Source organism: Sphaerodactylus townsendi, linkage group LG06 (genome assembly GCF_021028975.2).
Source record: "Sphaerodactylus townsendi isolate TG3544 linkage group LG06, MPM_Stown_v2.3, whole genome shotgun sequence".
Lineage (NCBI taxonomy): Eukaryota > Metazoa > Chordata > Lepidosauria > Squamata > Sphaerodactylidae > Sphaerodactylus > Sphaerodactylus townsendi.
In genome coordinates, this window is record NC_059430.1 from 64,126,669 (window position 1) to 64,152,125 (window position 25,457).

Here is a 25,457-nt window from a genome sequence, read left to right on the forward strand (position 1 = left end):
TAAAAATAACCATCAATAAAAACAAATCACAAAACCATTTAAAAATCCAACTAAAAATCCCAAATGGCATGACATATTGTATCTCTCACAGGAGGCTCAGGGAATATATCATAATCAGGAAACATCCAGCTGACATGATGGAAAGGCCTGGCAGAACAGCTCCATTTTACAAGCCCTGTGGAATTGGATCAGGCTCTGCAGGGCCCTGATATCACTCAGCAGCATGTTCCACATGGCGCTTATTACAGCCAGCCGGATATCGCTTGGGCCTGGGACCACCAGTAGATTCCTCTCCGCTCAGCAGAGAGGTATCTGATGGTGATATTGGGAGATGCGGTCCGGCAAGTATGTGGGTCCAAGGCCACTTATGGCCTTATAAGTTAACACCGTACTCAACTGGCAGCCAGTGTAGATATCCCAGGACCAGTGTTATATGGTCTCTGCTGGCTGCTCCTGTAAGCAGCCTTGCGGCTACATTTTAAACAAGCTTTAATTTCTGGATCAGTGACAAAGGTAGGCCAACATAGAGTTGCAGTAATCTAGCCTGGAGGTGACCATTGCATGGATGACTGTAGCGAGGTTGGACTGGGAGAGGTAGGGGACCAACTGCCTAGCCTGGCAAAGGTGGAAAAACACAGTCTGGGCTGTTCTCATGACCTGGTCCTCCAATGAAAGGGTAGAATCCAAGGTCATGCCAAGATTCTTCATTGATGAGGCCAGCACAATCTCACCTCGATCCAATTGGAGACAGACCTAATCCATAATGTTAGGTAGCATGGTCTCCATCCCATGACCAGCACGGAAACCAGACTGGTAGAGATCCAAAACTTTTTCGTTATCCAGGAAAATCTGTAGCTGTTCTGCTACTGCTCTCTCAATTACCATACCCAGGAACAATAAATTCGAAACCGGGCGGTAATTGGCCAGATCAGGCAGACTACTGCCTCTTTTAACCACCCTGTAAATACTCTTTGCTCAAGGAGAAGTTGATAATTTTCAACAGGGGTCCCATAGCACTTCGTCCCTGGCCTTCACCAGCCATGATGGGCACAGGTCAAGGGAACAAGTAGTGGATCAAGTAGCAGCCAAAAACCTGTCAACCTCAGTGTGGTCAAGCAGTCTGAATTGGTCTAAACAAGGACCAGTAGATGGACAAGGGTCCTCTAGTTCATTTACTGTATTAAATGTGGCAGGAAGGTCACAGCAGAGAGATGAGATTTTACCTGCGAAAAAGCTCGCAAAAGCCTCACAACTAAATGCCATTGCCTGTATTCAAGGTCGTAAGTGTCCGAATTACCCTGAACAATTGTGCCGGGCGTGACCTCGCAGCATCAATGTTAGTGGCAAAAAATATTCTTTTTGCCTTCTTCACTGCACTCTTACAGGCTTTCATAAGCATCCTAAATGAGTGTCTCAATTCCTCTTCACGAGTACGCCGCCATACTCACTCCAGTCGTCTCAGTTCCTGTTAAGTTCTCAGTATGCCAAGGGGCAGATTTGAACCAGGGAAGGAGAGGACGCCGTGGCACAACAATCTTGATCGCTTCGGAGAGCTTGGTTTCCCAGCTCCCTATCAGCTCTTCAAGATAGTTGCTGGCAGGTGGTGACTTCCGCAGGATGTTCTGGAACCCAATGGTGTCCATAAGTCTCTGCTTGCAGGGCCAAATATGCCTGTCGCCTAAGCAGGGGGGAATAGCAATTTCAATCTGGACCTTAAGAGCGAAGTGGTCAGACCATGGCGCTTATTTACAGAGGATAGGACCACATCCATATCTGCCCCAAAGATCAAATCCAGAGTGTGGCATCCTTGATGACTGGGGCCCTCGATGTTCATAAGGAAGAGACCTAGCATCACCATAAACAGAAAAGCCTCCCCATCTCCATCAATACTTCCCACATATTTTGGGTGGCATAAGTCTAAAGCCACTGGCAAAATAAGCCAAATTCCCCCAGCCATGCCCTCAAAATGCTGGCACTGCATCCCACTGCTAGGCAAGTGCCCTGGGAGAGCAAATCTGCCAGCATGGTCCTGTTCCACACCCACTGGCGGATTCGGCCCTACCTTGGATGGGGCTGTAAAGCGAGCACTTTAACTGGATCCAAAACAGTTTTGCATTTAATTCAGGCTTTTTAAATAAGAGTAATATGTTCTTGGTGATTATGCCCATTAATAGTTGAGTACCATCTGTATGAACCAATTAAAAGTTTCTGGATGTCTTAAATGGTAATTCCATGTTGATTAGGTTACACTAGTCTAAGGTGTGCATAGTTAGTAATTAAGTCTCTCGGTTCTAGAAACCGGCAGAAAGTAAGTCAGTAGATAGGTGAAAGATTGCAATACAATTGGTTGCTCTGGCCAATGTGTGTGTTCTCTTCTTTTTAAAAAAAAAAAACAGGGCAATGACCATTTTAAACAAGGAAATTATGATGCTGCAATAGAGTGTTATACAAAAGGAATGAATGCAGATCCTTACAATCCAGTTTTACCTACAAACAGAGCGTCTGCCTTTTTTCGAATGAAAAAGTAAGGCTTATGTTGAAAAACTGTGTGCTTTGCTTGATCTGTAATTGTAAGAAAGGAAGGTTGCTGAGAATTACGTTCATTTGTGTGGTTGTGTTGTAAAAGAATATGAGGTCAATTCTGTTATACTATCACTACCTTTCTTAAAAGATTCTGTCACATTTTGTTCTGACTCAGAAGCTTCAAGCTTTCTATTCAAGATTCATTACTGTATTTAAGAAGCTAGAATCCTTTCGGGACTCATTTGTTTCTAAATTCATAGTTTAGTTTGTCCCAACTTTTTAAAAATGGAAGAAGATGGATTTTGTTCTCTCATTTCTTTGAAGTAATATAAGAACTGGAGCCCTATTCTATATATGCTGCCAGTAAAGCAAAGAAGAATCCAAAGGCAAAAATAATACACTACTTAAATAGTTGCACATGCTTTAATGAATGAAATATGAACATTGCTGCTGCCCTTTGACCCCTCATCTCTGGAATCAGCTCTTCCAGGAGCACTAAATTTAATTGTTTTATTAAGGAGTTTGCGTTGGAGAAGTCTTCTTTTTTCCCTGGTATGCGATCATCAGGAGTCTCTTTTCCCATAAGTCCTTATAGATGTTCATTTCCAAGACCCCAAAATTCAGAGATCCCAGAAAAACAACACGAGCCCATGTTTTGAAATGTATGAGTAAAAACTCTTTCAAAGCTAGTCTTTCAATGACAGAAAAGATACACTTTAGTTTAATTTTTCAGCACATTTCTTCACAGAGTTCAGTTATACTCTTCTACAACATAAGCAAGCTACCAAAGAAAACTTTCAGAAGTAACCCTTTTCTTGCCTAAAATGCATATTTAACTTCTCTTTTGCTTTTTATCATTGGATTTATGTTGAAGTGCAGGGGTGATTGAGTCACAGAAAGTCACTGAAAGAGTCATATGGGCACACCTATTGGACTTCAAATCAATAAAAGTCCCTAGTTTCACAGACCTCATGGATAAATGATGACACATGGATTTGGATTCTTCTGCGTTTTAGTCTTTCAGCCCCACTTGAGAGGCCAGATGCCCAGCCACAGCAACATCAGGCTGCCACTCCCATGGAGGCTTCCCAGTGGTGCGGTGTGGCTTGCAAAATGAAAAAGCCTCCCTACCATCAAGGAATCCCTATTGGGCTAAATGGATTTACGCCACCTTTTTCGTGGAAGATTATTGGAGCAAAACCCTGGGATTAAGCTGGGAGAATCCACGCATTCCTTGCTTTTCTGTCCTATGTCTTGGAAAAATGCACCCACTTAGTCAGAGATGCAGGAGTCAAACTTCAACATTTTCTACCAGTTTTCTTGTTGTTTTACTATAGTAACTGTTGCTGTTAACCTATTATAAATATAGTAATATGTGCTGATAAATACTTTTTGTTAGATTTGGCATGCTTCAGACCCGTTTTGAAGCACAGCTGTCTCTTCTAGCATCTTGTGTTGCTTGGAAGGACAGAGTTCAGATTTCCAGAAAAATGTGCAAGTATAACTGATACTCCCATTAAATATGTAGCAGCTTCTGTCCCCTTCCCTCTGCTTGTTGAAGCTTCCCAGTATGCAGAATTCTTGGGTGAATTTTGGATGTCACTCCTATAGCAAGAGAAGAACTGTAAATTTACAGAAAAGCTGTAAATAAGTGAAACCAAAAGATAAGTAATTCCTGCATCTGTTGATTTTAAGGGATGTTGGGCATCACATGGTGTAATCCAAAATCTGCATACATGTGTTCGGTAATCTACTGGGAGTTGTTTATGTTTTCTGGGAAGTATCAGTGATAGCTTGTGGACAAATAAATAGGCGAAGCAGAGCTGTGGTACATGATCATGTTCTGCAAGTTTCTTCCTGAACCAGAGGGTTGCTCTTCAGAAGCTCATGAACTAGTAGTATAGACCAGTGGATTTAGTACTAGATAAAACAATATTTTAGAATGAGAATGGAATGCCAGTGCCTTCCCAAAAGATGTAGGCTTACAGTACTGAAATCAGCAACAACCTTGCCTTCTGAATATGTAATCATTTATAGGGGGGATGCAAATAGCAGACCCCAGACTGTACTCTGAGGCAATGAAGAACAGAATATAGTCCAGGATGTAATATTCCTGAAAGTTGTTTGCAGTTTACCATCATTATGACTACCAAGCAGTTGGAAAGGCATCCCCACTACAGATGTTTGTATTGAATGCATGTGTATTTTGAGTAACAAACATACAGTATTATTACAGGTATTCTGTGGCGGAATCAGATTGTAACTTAGCACTTGCTATAAATAAAAATTATACAAAGGCTTATTCCAGAAGAGGAGCAGCTCGCTTTGCTTTGCAGAATTTTATGGGTGCTAAAGAAGGTGTGTTTGGTTCTTTTATGTTTGTTTTAACTATATATGTCTATTGAACTGTTTATACCTCTTTTATTAGGTTGGATCCAGCAGGAGTGGAGCAAGGGGAAACTGTGCCCAGGGCATCCGTGCGCCTTGCATCCTGCCCCATCCTGAAACGCCCCTGCCACACCCCCGCCATACCCCCGCAGGGGCTCGCAACCCAGTGCATCGCACACACACCGCCCCCTTGGTACTACGCCAGTGGTTAAGAGCAGGTGTACTGTAATCTGAAGGAACTGGGTTTGATTCCCTGCTCTGCCACTTGAACTGTGGAGGCTTATCTGGGGAATTCAGATTAGGCTGTGCACTCCAACACACGCCAGCTGGGTGACCTTGGGCTAGTCAAAGTTCTTTGGAGTTCTCTCAGCCCCACCTACCTCACAGGGTGTTTGTTGTGGGGGAGGGGGGAAAGGAGATTGTCAGCCCCTTTGAGTCTCCTTACAGGAGAGAGGGGGGATATAAATCTAACTCGTCTTCTTTTTCAGTGTCTTACCCAATTTCTTTCCATACAACAGCCCCTACCACATATGGTTTTTAAAAATGCAGACTTTGCAGTTCTCAGTGTAGCCTTTTTCTGTTGGCTCGTTCCTTTCTTACCATAGAAAATCTGGTTGGACCCAGCCATTGCTTGCATCTGAATTTGATTTATGAGTTAACTAATGAATATGTTGCATGCTGATTAACTCCTTCCTAATTAAAATTTATTGAACAATAACAATGTGCAGAAATTTGACAGTAAGTTTTTGTACTCTCTTAAAATTAAGACATTTCGATTTTAGAAGCTTTCTGTTACTACCCCCTAGACAAGTCAGAGATGTGTCCAGTGTCATCTTCCAATCTGAGTAGTATATGGTATTCCTAATTTAGGTGTATCATTGTGATGATATGTCACCTGTGGAAGAACTACAATTGACACATAATATGTTGTGGCTAATTATAATTGTTCTAATGCTTCATCTATCTCCTTTCCCCCTGTATACACTGACATTTAGTACAGGATTTGAAAATATTTCATTTTCACATGTTTTATTGTTTAGATTATGAAAAAGTTTTAGAATTGGATCCAAATAACTTTGAAGCAAAAAGTGAACTTCGGAAAATTGAACAGGTAAAGTAGTTCTTAGAATACTATGACAGTTTTGTTTTATAGTAGCAATGGTTTGCATATATTATTTACTTTTATATTCCAGGCTGTCATGTCAAAAGAAAATTCTCAGTCTGAAGAAACAGACAATTACAAGAGCGTGCAAACTATAGAAGAAATTAAACAAATTGATATGGAACAGCTTAAACAAAAGGCTATTGCAGAAAAAGATTTGGTAAATAAAATACTTAACAAGAACGGGATGGTTGGAAGGCTGGAATCTTACAGTAATGAGATCATGTGTCACATTTCTTGGGTGTTTTTACATAGCAAATCTATTAATTGTGGAACTGGAGTCTCATTCACGGCGTCTGTGACAAACAGAAATGGACTGGGCTATTCCTGATTAAATAACTTTTAAACATGGTTGATACAGGACGAGAATCTTTATCAGCAGATAATTGAACTGAATTTATTTTTTCAGTCCGCCTGGTGTGGTGGTAACCTCCTTGTAGTATTACAGGGTTATCAGTGCTTTTCCTGTTTGCCACTTACAATTCAGTCCTTAGTTGGCAACATCTTACTTTCAGTGTTTACTATATAACAGATTACTTTGCTTTAGGAAATTTGTTATTGACGAGATGTGTTGTTTGCAAGAATGAATGGCCAGAGTACTGATAATATAACACTATTGCTTGTCTTCTTTATATAATTTTGCATTTATAAATTTTATTTTTAATGTATAATTTTTCTTAATGACTCTTGAGATCAGTGATACTCTTTAGAGACACCTAATATCTATTTAATATAGACTGGTTTTTCAGAGAGTTATTGATGGGTATAAATATATTGGCTCCCTGCACTATAAATTCTCCTTTTTCCTTCCCAAATATCTTAGGGTAATGGATATTTCAAAGAAGGTAAATATGAAGCGGCAGTAGAATGTTACACACGTGGAATTGCAGCAGATGGCACCAATGCTCTTCTCCCAGCAAACAGAGCTATGGCCTATCTAAAAATCCAAAAGTGAGTGGTACTGTATTTACAGTTACTTCTCTGTATATTTTTTTAGACATCAGCTTTAAAATAACTGACCTCTAATTTTCACAACCTTCTTTAAAATGTGCAAGTAGGAAATCTTGCATTTCATTCCACTTTGGCATAAACTATGGGAGATTATATTGTCACCTCAGCTGGGCTGTTACCATTCTCTTAAAACTCCATGAAATTGGTCTTCCTCTTTCTTGAGAACTGAAGCAAGCTGTGCTGACTTCAAACAGATGGTGTATAAAATTAAAAATTATAAAATTGCAGAGAGACATTGTGCAATTACTCCTATCATGCATGACACCAACTGCACTATGCATGTTTATTTAGAAGTAAATCCCATTCTGCACAATGATTTGCTTCCCAGTCAGTGTGTATAGCAATTGAAGCCTGAGAATAGTTTAAAGCTATGTAGAAAAAATATGTTCAACACTAGCGTCACCTTACAAGTGTGTGATTGATTCCATTTACATATTTTGCTGTGATACAGCATCTTTATGAAGCTTTCAATGTCTTGGATTTGGACAGAATTTGAGATTATGACAAGCATCTGTAATGCATGTCTCTTTTTTCAGTGTTTATTATATCATCTTTTTCATCAAGTTTGACTGCCAAAAGCAGTCACAGGTATTTAAACGTACCTTAAAATGGAATATCTTATAGTGCTTTGAGATACATTTAAATTCGTGAGTCCTCTTTTGGTGAAATAGTAAACGAGACTCTGGAAGCCAAGCACAAGCGGTTTTCGCAATAAAGTCCGCTTGCAAATATTTTTCTTCAAGGCATAAAGCCTCCTTATCAACGTTGCTTGAGTTGAATCATATCCCTATGCTTTCTGACAGCAATGCCATAAGGTGCGGCTGTGGCTCTTGCGCAGCCCACCATTGTGAGGTGGGAGGGCCTGCCCTGGCGAAGGCAGCATCATTTCCCTTACAAGGGAAATAATGCTGCATCAGGACCCGGCCCGTGCATGTGCAGGAGCTGTGTCATCAACGGGCGCCTGGTATATATGCTGGCATTCACATAGGGTAAAGTTTGCCCCGCCCACCCGTCCCTATTTTACTGTTATGTTCAGTTTCTGTTTTATTGCTTTTTGATCTGTCATAGCCGGCTGGCAGATTGTGCATGGGTGTGTGTGTGTGTGTGTGATCTGTTGGGAAGGGGGAGCTGCGGGTGCTCTCCTGGTATAACACCTCCTTGAGGGGTTGGGGTGGAGCAAGCCGATGGGCAGGATGCCTGGCAGGGGCTACCAGGCTTGTGCCCTAGCGGCAGATTGGAACAGATTGGAACAGGCACCAAATGGGTCTATCGCCGAACTGGCATGCCCAGTACAATCTTGCCCTTTGCAATCAATTCCTCCACCAGGCGGGCTGAGGAATTGGGTGGCTCTGGGGAATAGCAAATGTGCTGCCCAGATGCATTGATCACCCCCCCCCCCCCCAGTAAGTATGCACCAATTTGTCTTCCTGTTAACTCCTTGTTAATAAATACCTCCGGCTATGGCCAAAATTTTACCCGCAAATAAGTTGCTGCGTGGTTATTGTCCAAGGATGGATGTAAGGTTGGCTTGAGCTCACAGGATCCATTCTCAGCCCGCAAGGAGTCTTGGAAAGCAAATGCTCTTCTGGTAGCCAGCCTTGATGAAAAGGGTACATGCTGTTATATATGGCAGTCTCTTCTAGTCCCTAGCAGTGATGTTAACGGTAGAGAAGATGCCTGGCTCTTCTGTCCAGATTAAGTTGTCAAAAGGTGCATACTTACTGAAGGATTGGCAGAATAAGTCTTTCCTAAAAATAGTTTAAAATAAATTAATGTTATTCTTTACTGTATTTTAAGGTGAATGTTTAAAAATTTCCAAGTTTAAAAAGGAGACGACCAACCAGCCTTGCCTTGATTAATCCTAGCACTTTCTCATGTAGACTCCAAGATTGACTTTAAAAAGGAACAGATAATGTGCTGAGGTCCTGATACGACACACAATAACACTTGCATGTTTGTCCACTTCTTGACTGTCAACCTGGAGTAATTGAAAGCTGTAAATAATCAAAATAGTGTGTATGTATGTGATAGGCAACAATGAGTAATCTGTTATAAAATTCTCTTTGAGGTATGAAGAGGCAGAGAAAGATTGTTGTCAAGCTTTATTACTGGATTCTTCATATTCTAAAGCCTATGCTAGAAGAGGAACTGCTAGAGGAGCACTGGGAAAACTTGAAGAAGCTATACAAGGTGAAGTTTTCAATGAAGCAGTGTGTTTTGATGCAGTAAATCCTTGCTCACATCTAAGTTGATAATATAGAACCATTTAAATATAGCTATATAAGTAATCCAACACCAGTTAAACACAGCCTTCAAAGACATATTAATGCTATTAGAACAAGGCAAAACATAACAACTGCATAAAACCACACTAATTAAATCACACTGAAAACAGCTCAACCTTCTTTAGTACCCTCACCTGCTGCCCACAGAAAGGAGTGAGAGTCCTTCCCCACCCACCCCATTGGAAACACCTGCAGGGGGTGGGTCCTATGTTTATTGATGCTATGTTTATTGATTTTCTTTTGCTTGATGTTATGATTACTGATGTTTGGTATTATACTGTTGTTGTTCACCGCCCTGAGCTGTTCAGGGGAGGGCGGTATACAAATCAAATAATACAATACAATAGAACCCAGCTTCTGACATTTTGATGGTTTGTGAATCAGTAATATTGATTTTGATAACTTGTGTAGACAAAGACTGAATTCCCACTGAAAATTTAATCTAGATACAACCAAGTTTCAAAAGAATTGGCACCTTTTCATCCAGGTTCCAACATCCTCACTGCAGCATGTTTCTAGTGAAGATGTCTAGGCCTGTCCCGGGGAAGGGGGTGGGGGTGTCTGCTGTCAGGGGTGCAATTGTTAAGCTAGCAGCACCAAAATTTCAGAGTATCTTTAAGAGACCCTCCTGATGATACCACCCAGGTTTGGTGAAGTTTGGTTCATGGGGTCAACGTTATTGACCCTCAAATGTGTAGCCCCCATCTATTAGCCCCCATTGGAAACAATGGGGGATGGGGCACCCCCTTTGGGAGTCCATAGCTTTGGACCCCCTAAATCAAGCTTCACAAAACCTGGTTGGTGTCTGTAGGAGGCCCTCCTGATGATACCACCCAGGTTTGGTGAAATTTGGTTCATGGGGGCCAAAGTTATGGACCCTCAAATGTGTAGCCCCATCTCCTATTAGTTTTTTTCCAAACGGTGCATATATAAGCAGGTCCAGGAAAATCCCATAAGGGGGGGGGGGGGAGCACCAGAAACAGGACTGATCTTGTTCTGTGGTTCAGCAGTGGGGCGATTGCGAGGAAACCTGGATATTTCGGGTGACTATTCCAGGATTAATCGCCAATGGGAAATCTCCCAAAGAGCTGTCTTTTTAAAAACAGGTATATTCTCTAAATAGGTTAGTATATGTGACCATTTGCCTTTCTTGTATGTATTTGTCAGATTTTGAAATGGTCTTGAAGCTGGAACCTGGAAATAAGCAAGCAATTAATGAAATGGCAAAACTTAAGAATGTAAGTGTATTTCTATTTTGCATTTTCAGTAAATAATTTTTAAGTGTTCTTTTTTGTGAACTTTGAATTGTTCAAATGTATATTAATGGCTGTCTGACTAATCATTTCAAAGGACTTAATCACAAAAGGCCTGTGCCCCAATCAGAAATGTCTTGGACTATTAAAGAATGAGATGGAACTGCAAAACCTAGTGAAACCTATTGATAAACCCATTCATCATAGATCAATAGTAAGTAAAAAGAAAAGATATGTAATTATAGAGGCATGAATACTTTTTTCTGATATTTCTGAATAAGAATTCCTGCATGTACAAATAGTTAATGAACAAGAACTTGTGTTAAACACAAGTATATCCTTAATTTGCTTCCTCATTGCATTTTTAGAGATTTGTGGCCAAGATTTCTTGCTTCTTGAAGCTGGTTTGATCTGTTTTTGCTGTCTGTTCCCATTAGTTTATTAGTGCTCTGTTCCCATTAGTTTATTCGTGCCCTAACAGTTAACTCTTTATGCTCTGAACAAAAAAGTTGGTGGAACCAGGACAAGCTGTGTAAGAAAGGGAATCAAGCTGTCTGGAGAAGGAGAGCAAGCTTTGAATAGCTTCCTTGCACATGTAAAATACTTAATACTTAAAACAATTTAATGTAAAATACTTTAACAGCGGGAAGGCAGAGAATGCAGGGTAAAGCTGTAGACAGTTCTGAATGATTTCAGTTGGTGTGGTTATGTACTTATTATATTTGTATTCCAACTGTCTTTGATAATGATACTCAAGGCTCCTTGCATAGGATTCCCTGTGTAGGAGATGTTGACTGGAGTGGGATTTCCTTAACTTCTGAAAAGCTGCAGTATTATACCCTCTTAAACCATAGGATCTTATAGGGTAGATCCTGTGAAGCACTTGTAGAAGGTACTTCTGGAGGTGGATTTTCACTTCCTTCTTGTAGTTAGTTCCCTGTGACACCACCACCACCACCACCACCACCCCCACCCCCCCACACACACACACCGCAAAAAAAAGACTCAAGGGTTGGGAGAGCCTGGTGGACAAAATATCAGCATTGGGGGTGGGGGGCTCAAATGAGGCAGAAGAAATGGTTAAAATATCCATTTTTTTTCTTGAGTAGAACGCTTGCTCTGCTAGCTAGGGTAGGAGAGAGCGATGATTTCACTCTTCTCTCTGAGGCTCTTTCCCCTGAGGCTCTCTGAGGCTCTTTCCCCTTTTTCTCTCTGAGGCTGTTTCCCCTGTTTTCAGAGTCACAGAAGATTTCTGTGGGAAGGCAAGGAAGAGCCATTTCCATGAGCACAACAGTCTATTACAGCGTCTGGTGTCATCTTGAGTGATTTGTCTACAAAAGTTCATGCCATGTGCCATTTTTACTATGATACGCTACCACAATTGCTTTCCTGTTGCTCATCAGCTTAAAACTGAACCTATATACCCACCACTTACTACAGATATGTGTTGCATTTAGAAACCCTTGAGAAGAATAATCATTGAAGAAGTGGATGATGAGATGCCAAGCATTAATTCAACAGCTAACATCGACCTACACACTGGTTGGCCCATTTCTTCAAGTACAGAACCAACGCAAATCATAGCGCCTACAAAGAATCCAGGGAAAGATTACTTCTGTTCTCCGACTGAAACTCCCAAAGCAAAGCTACTGAAAATTGAAGAAATAAGTGATTCTTTAGCTATACAGTAAGTGCACTGATTTTTAGTATCCTGTATGAGTGGAGGTTGCAGGGGTATCGTAGATAAATTGGCTTGGATCCTAGACCTGTTTGTGATGCTGCCCTCCTTTGTACAGAGGTGGTTCTGTGCTGCACAGCACATTGTTCTTGTGCTAGGCACTATTCAGTTCCTTGATGGACATCGTCTTGTGAGTGGAAGGGTCTGTTGCCAGAAAATATGGTGTTGTTCGGTGGAAACTTGCCTTCATAATGGACAGAGGGAGCGGAAGCAGAACCAAGGTATAGGATCCAATCCTTTGTTTATGGAAAAATGTTAATGAAACTGACATGCTAATGTTTAGTGATACTTTTGTTTCTTTCCTTAACTTCCTGAAAATTTAGCCCAAGATAGTTAATGTAAACAGTTGTTCAGACTGCAAAACATGCTTCTTTTAAATGGATCTTAGATGTCAAGTTTCAAAACTGCTTTTCCTGGTCCAATACGTGAAGTACACAAATGAAGTGAAGTACACAATAGTGTGGAGGCTTTTTATTCCCACATCTTATAGCTTCTAGAAAACACTATGTATGGTATCCTTTTGACAAAGTTAATTCTTGTAGTCAAGTTTCAACCTTTTGAAAGTAAGCCAAATGGAATGACAGATAAATTACAGGAGAGCAAGTGGCTGCACTGTAATCAGTGCTGACGGTGCTTGTACGTTTGATGTGCTTTTACTTTAGCAGTATGAAATTTTAGAAAAATGTTTGACTTTTTGGAGCTATGGAAATTCACTGTTAGTGCTCTGGAACTGAGGATTCTTTCTAAAACATAATTTTGAAACATGGTTTTATTGGCACATGGTTTTACATGTATTAAGCAGTTTGTTTTCTATTTATTTTTTCCTCATTCCAAAGTTCCTTTCTAAAAATATAACATGGAAGCAAAGATGCATTTTTCAGTAACTGAAGTGTTTGTCTTTTGTATTTCGGTACTTTTAAAAAAATGAATTCAGCTAGAAGCCTTGTATGATTGCCAGGAACATTATAACTATGTATACCTAGGCCTGTTTAAAGAGCATTGTAAGAGTTGTGTACTTCAAAGTGAATTGTTTGCAAGGTTAAGCTTTGAAAAATGTTTATTGTGTAAGATTGCTTTTTCATGCAAGCTACTGTTTATGTTGGGAAATGGTCTAGTCCAAAACAGTCACTGCTGGTGCAAAATCATTCCCTTTGTCAAATGAGCTGTAGTTTGAAACTTGTATTATGATCCTCATCTTTTCTTCTCTTCCTTCATTATTGTAAGCTATCATTTTCAGGGAAGGGATCTTTTCCCCACTGGTGTTTTCATTTATTTCTCGCCTGATTCACTCTGTGCAATTTAGTTGCATGGGTGCTCATGTGAGTTATGTTAGTCATAATTTAGAGGAGGCAAAAAACAGTACACGGTTTGAGGAGGAGAAATATGTGTACCAAATACACTCAGATTGTTAAGGGATATTAGGACACCAGCAAGTGAAATGAAATATGATAAGACTGTTAGTGCAGATTTAGGTGCACAGTCCACCAAGATCTGCTGACAAACTTTAATTCATTTTGATGGTATTAGGGCAGAAGCCCTGAAGATATTTTTGTTATAGCAGAGCTTGGTACTTTGCTTATTATGTCATTGAATGGTATAGATGTTTCTCAAAGCAAATTTTCAAACAGAACCACAATAATGTTTTTGTACCTCTTAGCAATGAGAAAGAGGGACCATCCTCTGCTCTACAGTCTTGCAGTTTGAAAAAACAGGCTGAGACAGAAAGCCCAGCTCTCCTTCCTGAATCTATATTTGCTGTGCCTTCAGTCCCCCTGAATGCTTTCCAGCTGGAATCGGATTTCAGAAAATTAAAAGGTTTCCCTGATCAGTTGTACACTTATTTGAAGGTAAAATAACTTTTTTTTAAAAAAAGCTGAAATTTGGGTTAGAACAAGATCGTATTTCAGATCTTCTCTAACTGTGTTTGTATGTGTGTTTTTCCCAAAGCAAATTGATCCATCACTTTTCCCTAATCTATTCCAAAACTCCTTGGATCCAGATGTATTTAGTGAAATTTTGAAAACTCTGCAGGGATTTTACATTAGGTAAGTTGATGAATTTTTAGGTTGTTGTTCAACACGTGTGCTTTTCAGTTGGGCTGAGTCCAGAAAAGCTGTTTTGATGTTTTTTATATGACGTGTCTTACTTCACTGAACACTAATTGTGGAGCTGATTGAAACAAACAAGATGTCAATACTTGAAATTAATGCTTCTTCAGATTATAGATGTGATGTTCTATTAATTAAAGCAGACAATTTAAACGTCGGGAAACAACTAACAAAATTGTTGCGTACTGAAATGCTGAGATGCTTTTTGTACACATTTGATACTTGAATGAAAATCCAAAATGGGTTGCTGTGAAACGATCCATAAACAGAGTTACCATGACAATCATCTCTTCCCTCATCTGGTTTTACAGTGTACTTTGGAGGCCCTGGAGCTTCTGAAGCAAAGCACATAGTTAAAGATAAGCCTTTGGCCTCTGAGGTTTGTCTCAGAGTTTAAGTCTAGGTAGTTTGTATCATGAAAAATTTGCTTTTCAACGACTTGTGAGATGAGAAATTCATTTTGACAGCAATGTCCTGGAGTCTGTAGACTTGTTTTCTTTCTAACAGATGTCAGGAACTGAAATTTGAACTGTATATGACTGCTTCATTGAGCCATATGAGCTTCTCACTTTTTAGTTTACATAATTACAAGGATGTGCAACATCCTTGCTGCTATGTCTAATGCCAAGCATTTATACTACATATTTGGAGGTGAGATGTTGAGAGAGGAGTAGCCAGATAATTTCATCAAGGTAAGATGAGGTTTTCAAACAGGAAATAAGGCTAAGAGAACAGCTATCGGAATATATGTAGGTGGGACCAGTGGTGAGATTCAAATAATTAAAAGCCGGTTCCAGTGGTGGGATTAAAATAATTTAACAACTGCTTGTTTACAAGCACCATTTTATCAACCGGTTCTGCCGAAGTGGTGCGAATCTGTTGAATCCCACCACTTGAATCCCACATTCCAATGTATAATTGGAATGTCAGCAATGTATAATTGGAATGTCAGCAATGAGATATTGCTCTTAAATAACTGAGGAATCCCAGGTATTCCTTAAATGGAGTTTCACTACTTAAATGGAGTTTCACTTATTTTTTCAAGGTGCTTATTTTGGAAGTTAAGCTAACAAGAACAGTTTCTTAAGGTGTTCCTGTGTCTCTCAATATGACTTGATTTTTAAATTATCAGCAGGTGCATATTTGATTTGCAGCTTGTCATAAGGTGAGCTTTTAGCTTAAATACTGATTTATTTATTCAGTGTTACTGACATGCAAGTATTAGTTTTTAATTCACACACTCTGCTTTGACTTGAGGTTGGCAGTACTATATTTGTGTCATAAATTTTCCCAAAGTTATTTTTTCATATCTGCAACTGTCTTACTCTCTTGTAGAAAAGAGGAGCCTTCTCTGATCTTAGAAATTCTGCAGAAACTGTCGGAATCAAAACGATTTGATATGGCAGTACTGTTTATGTCAGACTCAGAGAAAAAAGGTAAGTGAAAATTTAGCCCTAAATTACTATTGGAATCTAATCAGTAAATTGAGATTACCATGGCTGCTGATATAGAAGGCAATAACTTCAGCAGAATCTTGAGCTGTAACTTTTAAGGAAAGGTTTCTGTCCATCTTTTTGAAATAAAATAATTTGCTCTGAAAATTTGTTCTGAAATTTACTAAGAATATGCAACTTCACATATTGGGTTGTTGTTTTTTGTAAAAACTCCACATCCCTACTAGTCATTGTTGATTCAGCAGAACTAAAGTATGTAAGTCTTTTTCTACAGCCTTATGATGAGATCCTGGGGGAATAGTTGTATCATGACCAGGGGTGATGCATCTGCACCACCACCAAAGAGGCTTGCTGTGTCGTGGATAGCAAGCTGAAAATGATGCTGCCCCTTCCATCATGCAAGCGGCCCATGCAGCTCAATGGGCTGTGCCACTGATTTTGCTTGCATAAGTCTGCACTAGCAAATGGGGGCATTCTCAGACTGAAAGGGCTCAGGTAGCCAACTAAAACTAGCCCCACCCCCAGCATTTTGGCACCAATGCTGGCTCCTGCACTGGAGAAGTTATGGTGCCACAGCTCTACTGGTACATGGACATTGTGCTGCTACATGGTTCCCCAGCACTAGTGTAAGTACCCTTACGCTAGTGTGAGTGGCATATACACTGTTGCCCCCACCCCCCAGGATTGTACTGTGTGAGTGGCATATACACTGTTGCCCCCACCCCCCAGGATTGTACTGTTAATCTGTACGATTCTAGTGATGAGACTCCAGCAAAGTATCTGACTTTGATAGAAGAATTACATATAGTCAGTTCCTATACAAGGATACCTAAACTCATTAAACAAATGGATAAAGTGAATCTCAGACCCATCCAGAGCAGGGGGCTTAATCCACCAGTGGGAGCACTTTCTCCGGTGGAGGGGCAAATCCAATGACAGCAGTCGCCAAGGCCCTCCCTGGTGGAGGGACACAGCGCAGCATGTTCCACCAGCATCTCTGCAGTGCTGCCAGCTAAGCAGGGGCATGGCCAGGGGAGGAGCCTATGTTAGTTGGCTTCCTCTTGGCCACTGGCCTCAGTGGCTGGCACTTCAGACTTCTGCCACCCAAAAAGTGGTGTAAGTTTATTAATCCTCTTGGGGGCTTACCAGTAGCAGGAAGATTTTTTTGCATTTTAAGACCCCCAGCATCTTTTGGGGGGCAGCAAGCTGGCCCATTGGATGGGGCTGTCTACCTCTGCAAATAGAATCCCAGCAGCATTGCTTGGTAAATATAAGTTTCTGTTGCATAAGATTTCTAAGTAATAAAGAAATTCCCATCTCATCAGCCAAGTATGATTGGCTGCTAACTACAGAAGTTTTTAAAAATTATGTCCTATCCATTTTTAAAGAACTTTTATTTATTTATTTTATTTATTTATTAGGTTTATAGACCGCCCTCCCCCGGAGGGCTCAGGGCGGTGAACAATATAAAGAGCACAATCAATTAAAATACAATATAAATATAGTTAAGATGGCTCTGATAAAAATAAACCTTACTCTATTAAAATGCAGCATTAATACTTTAGTTCCAGATGGCTCCTGTTATCATTCCCACAGAAGCCCCAGAGTGGGGGTTTATAGGTCTTCATGAAGAAGAACAAGAAGGGAGGGAGGGAGGGAGGGGGCCCCTATCAACGGCTAGTCTCCCCAAAGGCCCGGTGGAACAGCTCAGTCTTGCAGGCCCTGCGGAACTCAACGAGGTCCCGCAGGGCCCGGACAGCTGGAGGAAGAGCGTTCCACCAGGCTTGGGCCAGAGCTGTAAAGGCTCTGGCCCGGGTGGAGGCCAGCCGTATCATGGAGGGGCCAGGAATCACCAGTAAATTGGCCTCTGCCGAACGCAGAGACCGGTTCAGATATTTACATGTTACTGTTACTTGCTTGTTGTGTTGATTTTTCAAGAGTTTATGATAGTATATAGTTAATTCACTCCTTTGAAGTATCGTGTGAGAAATTAGGTCCTATGATGGATTTTTGAAATGAGCATTATTTATATATAGAATGGAAGCTGGCCTTTGTACTGTAAAGGGTATGAATGAATAAATTCATTAGTGAAGCATCACTAAATTCCTTTCATCTTTTATTATTTATAGCTGTGCGTTCATTGTTTGGTCATTTGGAACAGGTGGGATTAAATGATTCTTCAGTTAAAGACCTCAAGACAAGATACAGAATTTGTGGCTAGCTGCCTACATCTGTATGGACGAAGACACCAACTGTCTGTGCACCTTTACTGTAAGGCATTTGTAACTTTTAGGAAGAGATTCCAACCTGAGCAAAGTGCCTTCTGCTCATAAATATGGGAGTTAATTTCCACAATCCCAATTGTATTCCCCTGTGCTGATTCCCATATTATTTAGGTTCCCAATCATCTGTATTGGCTGGGTAAGAACGCTGCATGCATGGTTCTTCGGATTCAAGCTTATGAAAAGCTAAAGGTGTAATGCCTAGCGTTGATCTTCCAGTTAATCAGGAGACGTTCTACAGTGCAGTAGCTGACCCTTGATTTAAGCAGGATTTTTCATTCATATTGTAGAATTCAACTGACATTGTGCTGTTATGCAATTCTTACAATCTTTCTGTAACAAGCAAGATTTTTGCTTGTTAAAATCCTTTTGGATTTTTGTTCTTATAAATAAATTTACAAATACTTAATTCCAAAAGTTGGTTTGAATAATTACTCTTGTTTTTACAGTTTTTTGTCTTTTACTCTGAGTGGGTGTTGCATAGTTCTTACCCAAGATAACAGCAATCCAGATTTGGGGGTGGGGAGGCTGAATGATACAAAGCTGAGGCACAGCTGGCTGCTGGCACCTCTGCACCCCCCTGCCTGTGAGGGTGCTCCTTGTCCCCTCCGCTGGCACAAGGAGCACCCTCACAGTCAGGGGGGTGCAGAGGTGCCAGCAGCCAGCTGTGCCTCAGCTTTGTAGCGGCAAAACCTGGAAGTGTAGGCTGCCACAGAGCAACACCAGTGTTTGCTGAGACACCAGTGTGCATTCTCAAGCATCGGCACCCACCAGCACCCACAATTCAGGCATGGGGAAGGGGAGGGGGAAAGAAAAGGGAAGATGGTCCATCTTCTGGCCTGGTCCACCTACACTGGTGGAAGCAGGGGGAGGGGAATGAGAGGGGGCCCACCCTCTGGTCATGGCCCACCCACCCCGAGGGAAGGAGAGGGAGCAGTAGGGGACAGGGCCTGTCATCTGGTGAGGCACTCTGGGGAAAGAAAGTAGATGGAGCCTGTCATCTGGTCAAGGCCCTCCCACTTTGGGTCCAAGTAGGGTGGGGGAGAGGGGAAGGGAATACAGCACTGGCTTTGCCATGCCATCTCTAACCATCACAGTGCTCCTGCCCCCCAAACTTCCATTAACTTTTTTGATGATCGCCAAAAATAGAAATATTAAACATCCAGATTTTCCAAAGTCTAAAGATCATGTTGGCCATTAAGGGAGTGGGGAGGTTATATCAGTTTCTTAGGGTTCTTAAGTAAGGTTAGCACAGTGACATCAGATGGACATTTCTTTTATTGCTTCTTCAACAAAGGGAGAAAGCAAAACTTTATAGCTGAAAAGTCAGGATCATGTTTCAGGTGCAGTCCCAACCTCCAGGCAAACATAGAAATCCTCCCTGGTTGGCGGGCATCCCCAGCTCTTGTTCATCAGCCTCAAATACCCATCAGGTCAGTGGTACTCAGTCCACAACTCACAACTCACTGAGCATCATATTTGCAATTACTATCAACCAAAAAATAATCATATTTACTTACATTTCTGGCATGAGCCTGCATTTTAAGGCAACTTACAGCTTACCTGTTCTTTTGGAGATAGCTGTTTCAAGGTGGCAACCATCTGTCAACCACCAAGCGAGGACCTTGTACACTTGCCTGAAACTTGGGGCAGGTGGTACACTGGGGAACAGTGCTCAGAAGTGCCACATGCTACATCCAAACCACTGAGTATCACCATAGTTGATATACAGGAAAAGGACCTATTACTATGATAACAGTTGCTTAATTAAAACCAAACCATGGAATTCACAAACTACTTCAAAACTGTCTTGAATGCTCTTGCTGACTTCCAAAGCATTGTTAACACCTGAAGATCAAGCTGCACTGGAAGCCATGAACAGCTCTAAGCAGTGCATTATTTCATATTAATCCACCAGTAAAGATAATTCAAAGTCACAAGCCTAATATTAGTTATAATTGCCAGTTAAAAGAGAGTGTCCAAAGAACAAAACCAAATGTGCCATGGTTGAAGATGAAATGGTCACTGATTTAGGATTAATTACCGAAAAGTATTAGACAGCTGCAACATGGACACTATTTTGAATCACATTCAAGGAACTCTTAATAATCCTCGTCATGGAGATCTAGCCGCATCTAATTGAGATTTTCCCAGTCAGAAGATCTACCTCCAGATGGTTGCCACCATCGCCACCTGCAAAAAATTCCTCAGTAGATGAATCTCAGGAAATAGACTGGATGACAAATTCATCACAATGGGCTTATGAAAAGGTATTACCTTTCCAAAGTTGAAATAATAAGCACATACATTCACCCTGACATGGCCTGGATAGTTATGAGTCTGGAAACATACTATAATTTTCTTTTGGTTCTGTTCTAAATATTTATGCCTAACACTGTGCATACATTTTGAAAGTTTACATTTTCTACGTCTTAATGGGAGGCAGAGCAGCTCTCTAAACGGCTGCGATTCTCTTGAGGGTTTTGTTAGAGGTCCAGGGCAACAAGCACAAAGGGATACAAAGTGTCTGACAAATATAACTCTTTTGGGTTCTCTGTTAAATAGGAGGACCATAGTCCTCTGAGCTTGGACCCAAAATCAATAGTTTGAGTCGCCTGTATAAATAGTATTTTACTTGGATTCCTATATTCCTATATATCTATATCCTGCCATCACTCTGTGGGTTTAGGATTTACATCGTAAATCTTGAGCCCAATGAAGCATGACCCTTTGTTATCATTTGTTTTGAGCTTTCTACTGTCTGCTCTACCAGCAGAAATAGTTTTCCCAAGCAAGGCAGTCAGTGATCAAATATCCATACTTTTCATCCCAATATCAAAAGATAAACTCACCTGCTTAAAACGCTGGTGACGGTGGTAGGGGAAGGTTGAACAATGGAGATACACCACTGGTTTGTTCCTCTTAAGGGAAGGCAGTATAGCACTATAGCCACCAGCTCAACAGCAGCACTGAACACAAGAATGCTGATGCCAAAAGGCCTTAAAATCAAGACCTCAAACACCTAATCTCTTCTCCCCTATGATGGATTGCACACTGTTCTATGTTATTTGGTTGGTGTTATGTGGATTGTACTTTGTTGAGCAACTGGTCCTCTTTTGGCATTCCATTTTTACCTGTGCTCCTTTGAATATCAAAAGCTCACCTGGTTACCACACTGATGATCACCAATCACTCTAAAGCAGTTCTGGCACCAGCTCCTGGCAAAAACGTTGGCCTCCAAACTTCTCACAGAGAGTTTAATCTGCATTTTTTGATGCAGTCTATGCAGGAAAAGGACAATCCTTCTGGCATGGTTTAAAGAGTCAGCTGCAGGGGAAAGGGGGAGGAAAGCAGGATGGTGGCTTGTGGGAGGCAGTTCTATGAGTGTTTTAGTGACTTCGTTCAAATCTTAAAGTGGGTTTAAGAGACTCATTTCAATTGAGACAATACTGGCTTGTTCCAGAATGTGAGGGTAGATGGGCCAGTGTACTGGGCCAGTCCAGTACTGAAAGGTTCCCATCCACATGATGCTCTGTCCAGCTTAACTGTTGGGGTGTGCGAAAAGGACTGTGCTACAACTGTAATGATTGAGGCCCTCCAAAAGTAACTTGAAGCTCACTGGGTGACCTGGGCCAGTTACACTCTTTCACGATAACCCAAGTCACAGGGTTGTTGTGAGGTTAAAATGCAGTTGATGAGAATAGTGTGAGGTTAAATGCAGTATTATTAAGTGCCACATGTCCTTTTATGTAACTCCACCCCAACTCAGAGGGGTTAAATGATAGGAAGGGAGGCAAAGCACTTGATGCTCTGAAGCAGCAGCCATCTGATCACTATGGTACAAAATGAATCTGTGCTGCTCTCTTTATACCATAAGAAGCAGCTCAGGCTAAACTTGTTCTGTCTTCTGAGAGATCCCCTTCTCCATTAGCCAGGTCCTGATGATTTCCTTTCTGGTTGCAGTCATGGGAATGTTCTCTGACCTCACAGCATGATTAGATGCACCATCCATCACAATCACTTTCTCTGGAAGCAGTTTGTGGAACAACTCTCCAAACCATTTTTCAAAGTTGTCACTATTCATTTCATGTTAATAATCCCCTGTTGTTTTACTGAAACAGAAGCAGTGCATCTTCCACAAAAACCTTATTTGCCCCCACAGTGAGTGAAAATCAAGTGACTGCCCCTGCCAGATGGCTTTTTCAGTCCTGCAGACAAACCCCTAAGGAATGCATGTTTGGGCGACTTCACAGTTTGATCTTGCCAACATTTTGAGATTGTGTGCCCTGCATTCACACATGTCTTATCCAGAACAAAAATATTCCTCTCCTCTGATTGAAACTGTCTGATCTTTCTCAGATAGCGGTGCCTCCAAGTTAAGGTTTCTGGCTTGCCTGTCAAGGCAGAATCCTTAAATCGGCAATTGTAGGAAAAGCCAATGTTCTTCAAAATGCAGTACAGTGTCATTTGGGAAATGCAAGGCAGATCCTGGATGCTGTCCACATGATTGAGTATTTTCTTCAGTGTTGGTGGCTCATTTTTGAAGAAATACCTGTGCACAATAGCTCTAATTGTGTAGCAAGAAAAACTGTCATGTTTCACATTGCTTTCCTTTGTCCCAGATTTAAGTGGACATTTCTTGCCTGACGTCCTGAGGACTCCACCTGCTGTATGCCATAGCTTCTTTGCATTATAGATGGGCACAGAAGACATGTTGGCTAACCCTGGGGTTTCTTCCCCACATTCCTTGATAGTGAGGCTGAAAGCGATGCTCTTCCTTAATGCATGAATACGCATTCAAGGCTACTTGCTGGGTCTGGCTTTGGGTTGTCTGCCGTCTGTGATTCAATTTAAAATAATACCAATAAAATAATACTGCAACAGCTGAAAAGTGTTCAAAAATAAATAATGATTTGTTCTCTTAGCAAAGTACCATGTTTATAGTGCTTAGAATGATGTGTTTATTAGCACAGCACTAAAAAAAAGATCATTTACATGGCATAAATACTCTACTATTTTTACCAGCGGAAATGCTCCACTTTCACTTCTGCCTAACACAAGACCCACACTTTCTGTGGAAAAGGGTATACAATGAAAAAATCATTCTGTTTCTCTAAGTTCAACACCATCAGTATTTTGACCAAGATGTGACAGTATTTCACTTAGGTCTCCCATCATGGAAATATACTATCCAGCCAAGTTGCTGTGAAACAGAGAACTGTCAGTAGGTTCTATTACACCAAAACAATTGTTCTGCAGTATCCAAAGGGTTACTAATTTGTTCCATGTGTTCTCGTAGGAGCTGTCTTTTATGGAGTCCCACATCATGCTCTGGCCATTATACAGAATAAGAAACCCTTCCTCTAGGATTTCCTCTTGTGATATATACATTTACAAAGGAGGGAATAAAAGTTCTCTGCAATTTTTTCCTTTTTTCTGGTAATTGTAGTAGTGAAGCAGGTTAATAGTAACATCTCATTAAATTTCTCACTGTACAAAAGAAAATGAGGTTTCATACATGGAGTAATTTATTTCACTACCATTCCATTGGTACTAGAGGCTCCCTCTTATCTTCAGAAAGTAATTTTCAGACTAGCATCATCTTAAATATAGGCATTAAATGTCAAAATGAACAGAATTTGTATTCCTGCAGAAAAATGAGCATTTTCTGCTAGATTATTGTAGATTTAATAATGAAAAAACTTCTTCATTGAAGTGAGATGAGCTTGACATTCACCACCACAGCTACTGTTTTCATTTAAATACTGGAGGACTGTAATTATTAATGTATGACTGAAAATGTCAGGTATATAATTCAGTAAGTGCTTACATAGATATTTAAACATGCATGGATAGATTAAAATATTGACCCTCTCTTGGATCATATATCTTTTGTTTTTAAAGTGATACAACATGATGCCCAATTCTAGGTGCTATCATTAACCTTGAAATAAATCTTATTTTGTTCTTGTTGACAAACAAACATGATTAAGTATTTGGTTGATCTGACTGTCTTCCAAATATACTGGATACATCACCAAGACCATTTGGACCTCAACTGTTAATAGCTCAGTTTTATTATAACGTATCTTCAACAATTTACTTAAATTGCATTTTTGTTGGAAAATTATTTCTGCATAATGGATACTAGTAGAAAGCCTTTACAAGTTCAGCTCAGGAATTCCATTTCTCAGGGTCTAATGAAGGACTTGTCCTGGAGTGAGATGGAAATTCTGGGAAACCAACACCAATGCTTGTTGCAAGGCCTAATCTAGTGTGTTACTGGGCCTCATCTAGGGGGAAGAGGTGCTGGTTTTTTTCCTTCAATACAAAATATATAAACTGTATGTTAATTTTGTCCCTCCATTTATACAAAATCTAAACTATGTGGAATGTAACAACTGTTTGGCATCTGTTTTGTCACTGTTTTTGTATTTTAAACACTTGTGTTGGTTTTGTTAAATTCATTATTGGCTTTGTTCAATCCATTATTGAAAGTAATTTCAGTTTTAGTTATTCAATTTCATTTTTTCATTTCTATTGACTTCAGTGGGCATGTTTCCTGCTGTAACTCCCCTTGCTGTGGAGATGAAATTATTAGGGATTGCACCCCTGATTCAAGGGATATAAAATATCAGATAGGTAGGGAAAAATGTATCTCTCTTTTCACAGACAATTAGGCCCTGGGGACACTACAAAGTCCTCATGATTGCCACAAGGAGTTTTGATTAGACATGTACTACGTTTTATGTGTCCTGGCATGTGCAGGCCCAGTTTGGATCAGAACTGCAACATTTTTCTGACCTGAAACAGCCCCAGAAAACTGAAACGTGTCCAGCGGTGGGATTCAGCAGGTTCATACCACTTCAGCAGAACCAGTTGTTAAAATGGTGCTTGTAAACAACCAGTTAAATTATTTGAATCCCACCACTGGAACCGGTTGTTAAATTATTTGAATCCCACCACGTGTCCCATTATGGAAAGTATACACTCATTTCCTTACTGGTATAACACTCTTTGGGGCCATTTCTGATTGAAAAAATGGTATACATGTTAGGGTGCCAGAAAACAAATTCCCTTTGAGCCACAGTCCCAAATCTAATCCAGCCTGCCTGACTAGACATGAAGTTCGAAATATGGAACTCCTTCTGCATGTCTTACCTAAATAACTTGGGTTGGATGCATTGAGGACCTGACATTTTTAAAAAATATGTGTGGAAATATACACATATTCTAAAATGATTGCTGAAATG

At 40.6% G+C, this 25,457-nt stretch overlaps 1 protein-coding gene across 4 annotated transcripts in view; it reads left to right on the plus strand.

Annotated features, from left to right (window-relative positions):
* RPAP3 (RNA polymerase II associated protein 3) overlaps positions 1 to 18,621 on the plus strand; it is a 27,316-nt gene extending 8,695 nt beyond the window's left edge. For all 4 annotated transcript variants that reach the window (XM_048499803.1, XM_048499804.1, XM_048499801.1 and 1 more), the window contains exons 5-17: positions 2,397 to 2,524; positions 4,760 to 4,881; positions 5,952 to 6,022; positions 6,105 to 6,233; positions 6,897 to 7,024; positions 9,153 to 9,274; positions 10,537 to 10,607; positions 10,720 to 10,836; positions 12,080 to 12,309; positions 14,018 to 14,207; positions 14,308 to 14,405; positions 15,804 to 15,904; positions 18,052 to 18,621. In XM_048499803.1, the coding sequence (XP_048355760.1) occupies positions 2,397 to 2,524; positions 4,760 to 4,881; positions 5,952 to 6,022; positions 6,105 to 6,233; positions 6,897 to 7,024; positions 9,153 to 9,274; positions 10,537 to 10,607; positions 10,720 to 10,836; positions 12,080 to 12,309; positions 14,018 to 14,207; positions 14,308 to 14,405; positions 15,804 to 15,904; positions 18,052 to 18,143 (1,599 nt within the window). In that variant the 3' untranslated portion in view covers positions 18,144 to 18,621. The remainder of the gene's footprint in view (positions 1 to 2,396; positions 2,525 to 4,759; positions 4,882 to 5,951; positions 6,023 to 6,104; positions 6,234 to 6,896; positions 7,025 to 9,152; positions 9,275 to 10,536; positions 10,608 to 10,719; positions 10,837 to 12,079; positions 12,310 to 14,017; positions 14,208 to 14,307; positions 14,406 to 15,803; positions 15,905 to 18,051) is intronic.
* Positions 18,622 to 25,457: the final 6,836 nt, after the last annotated feature.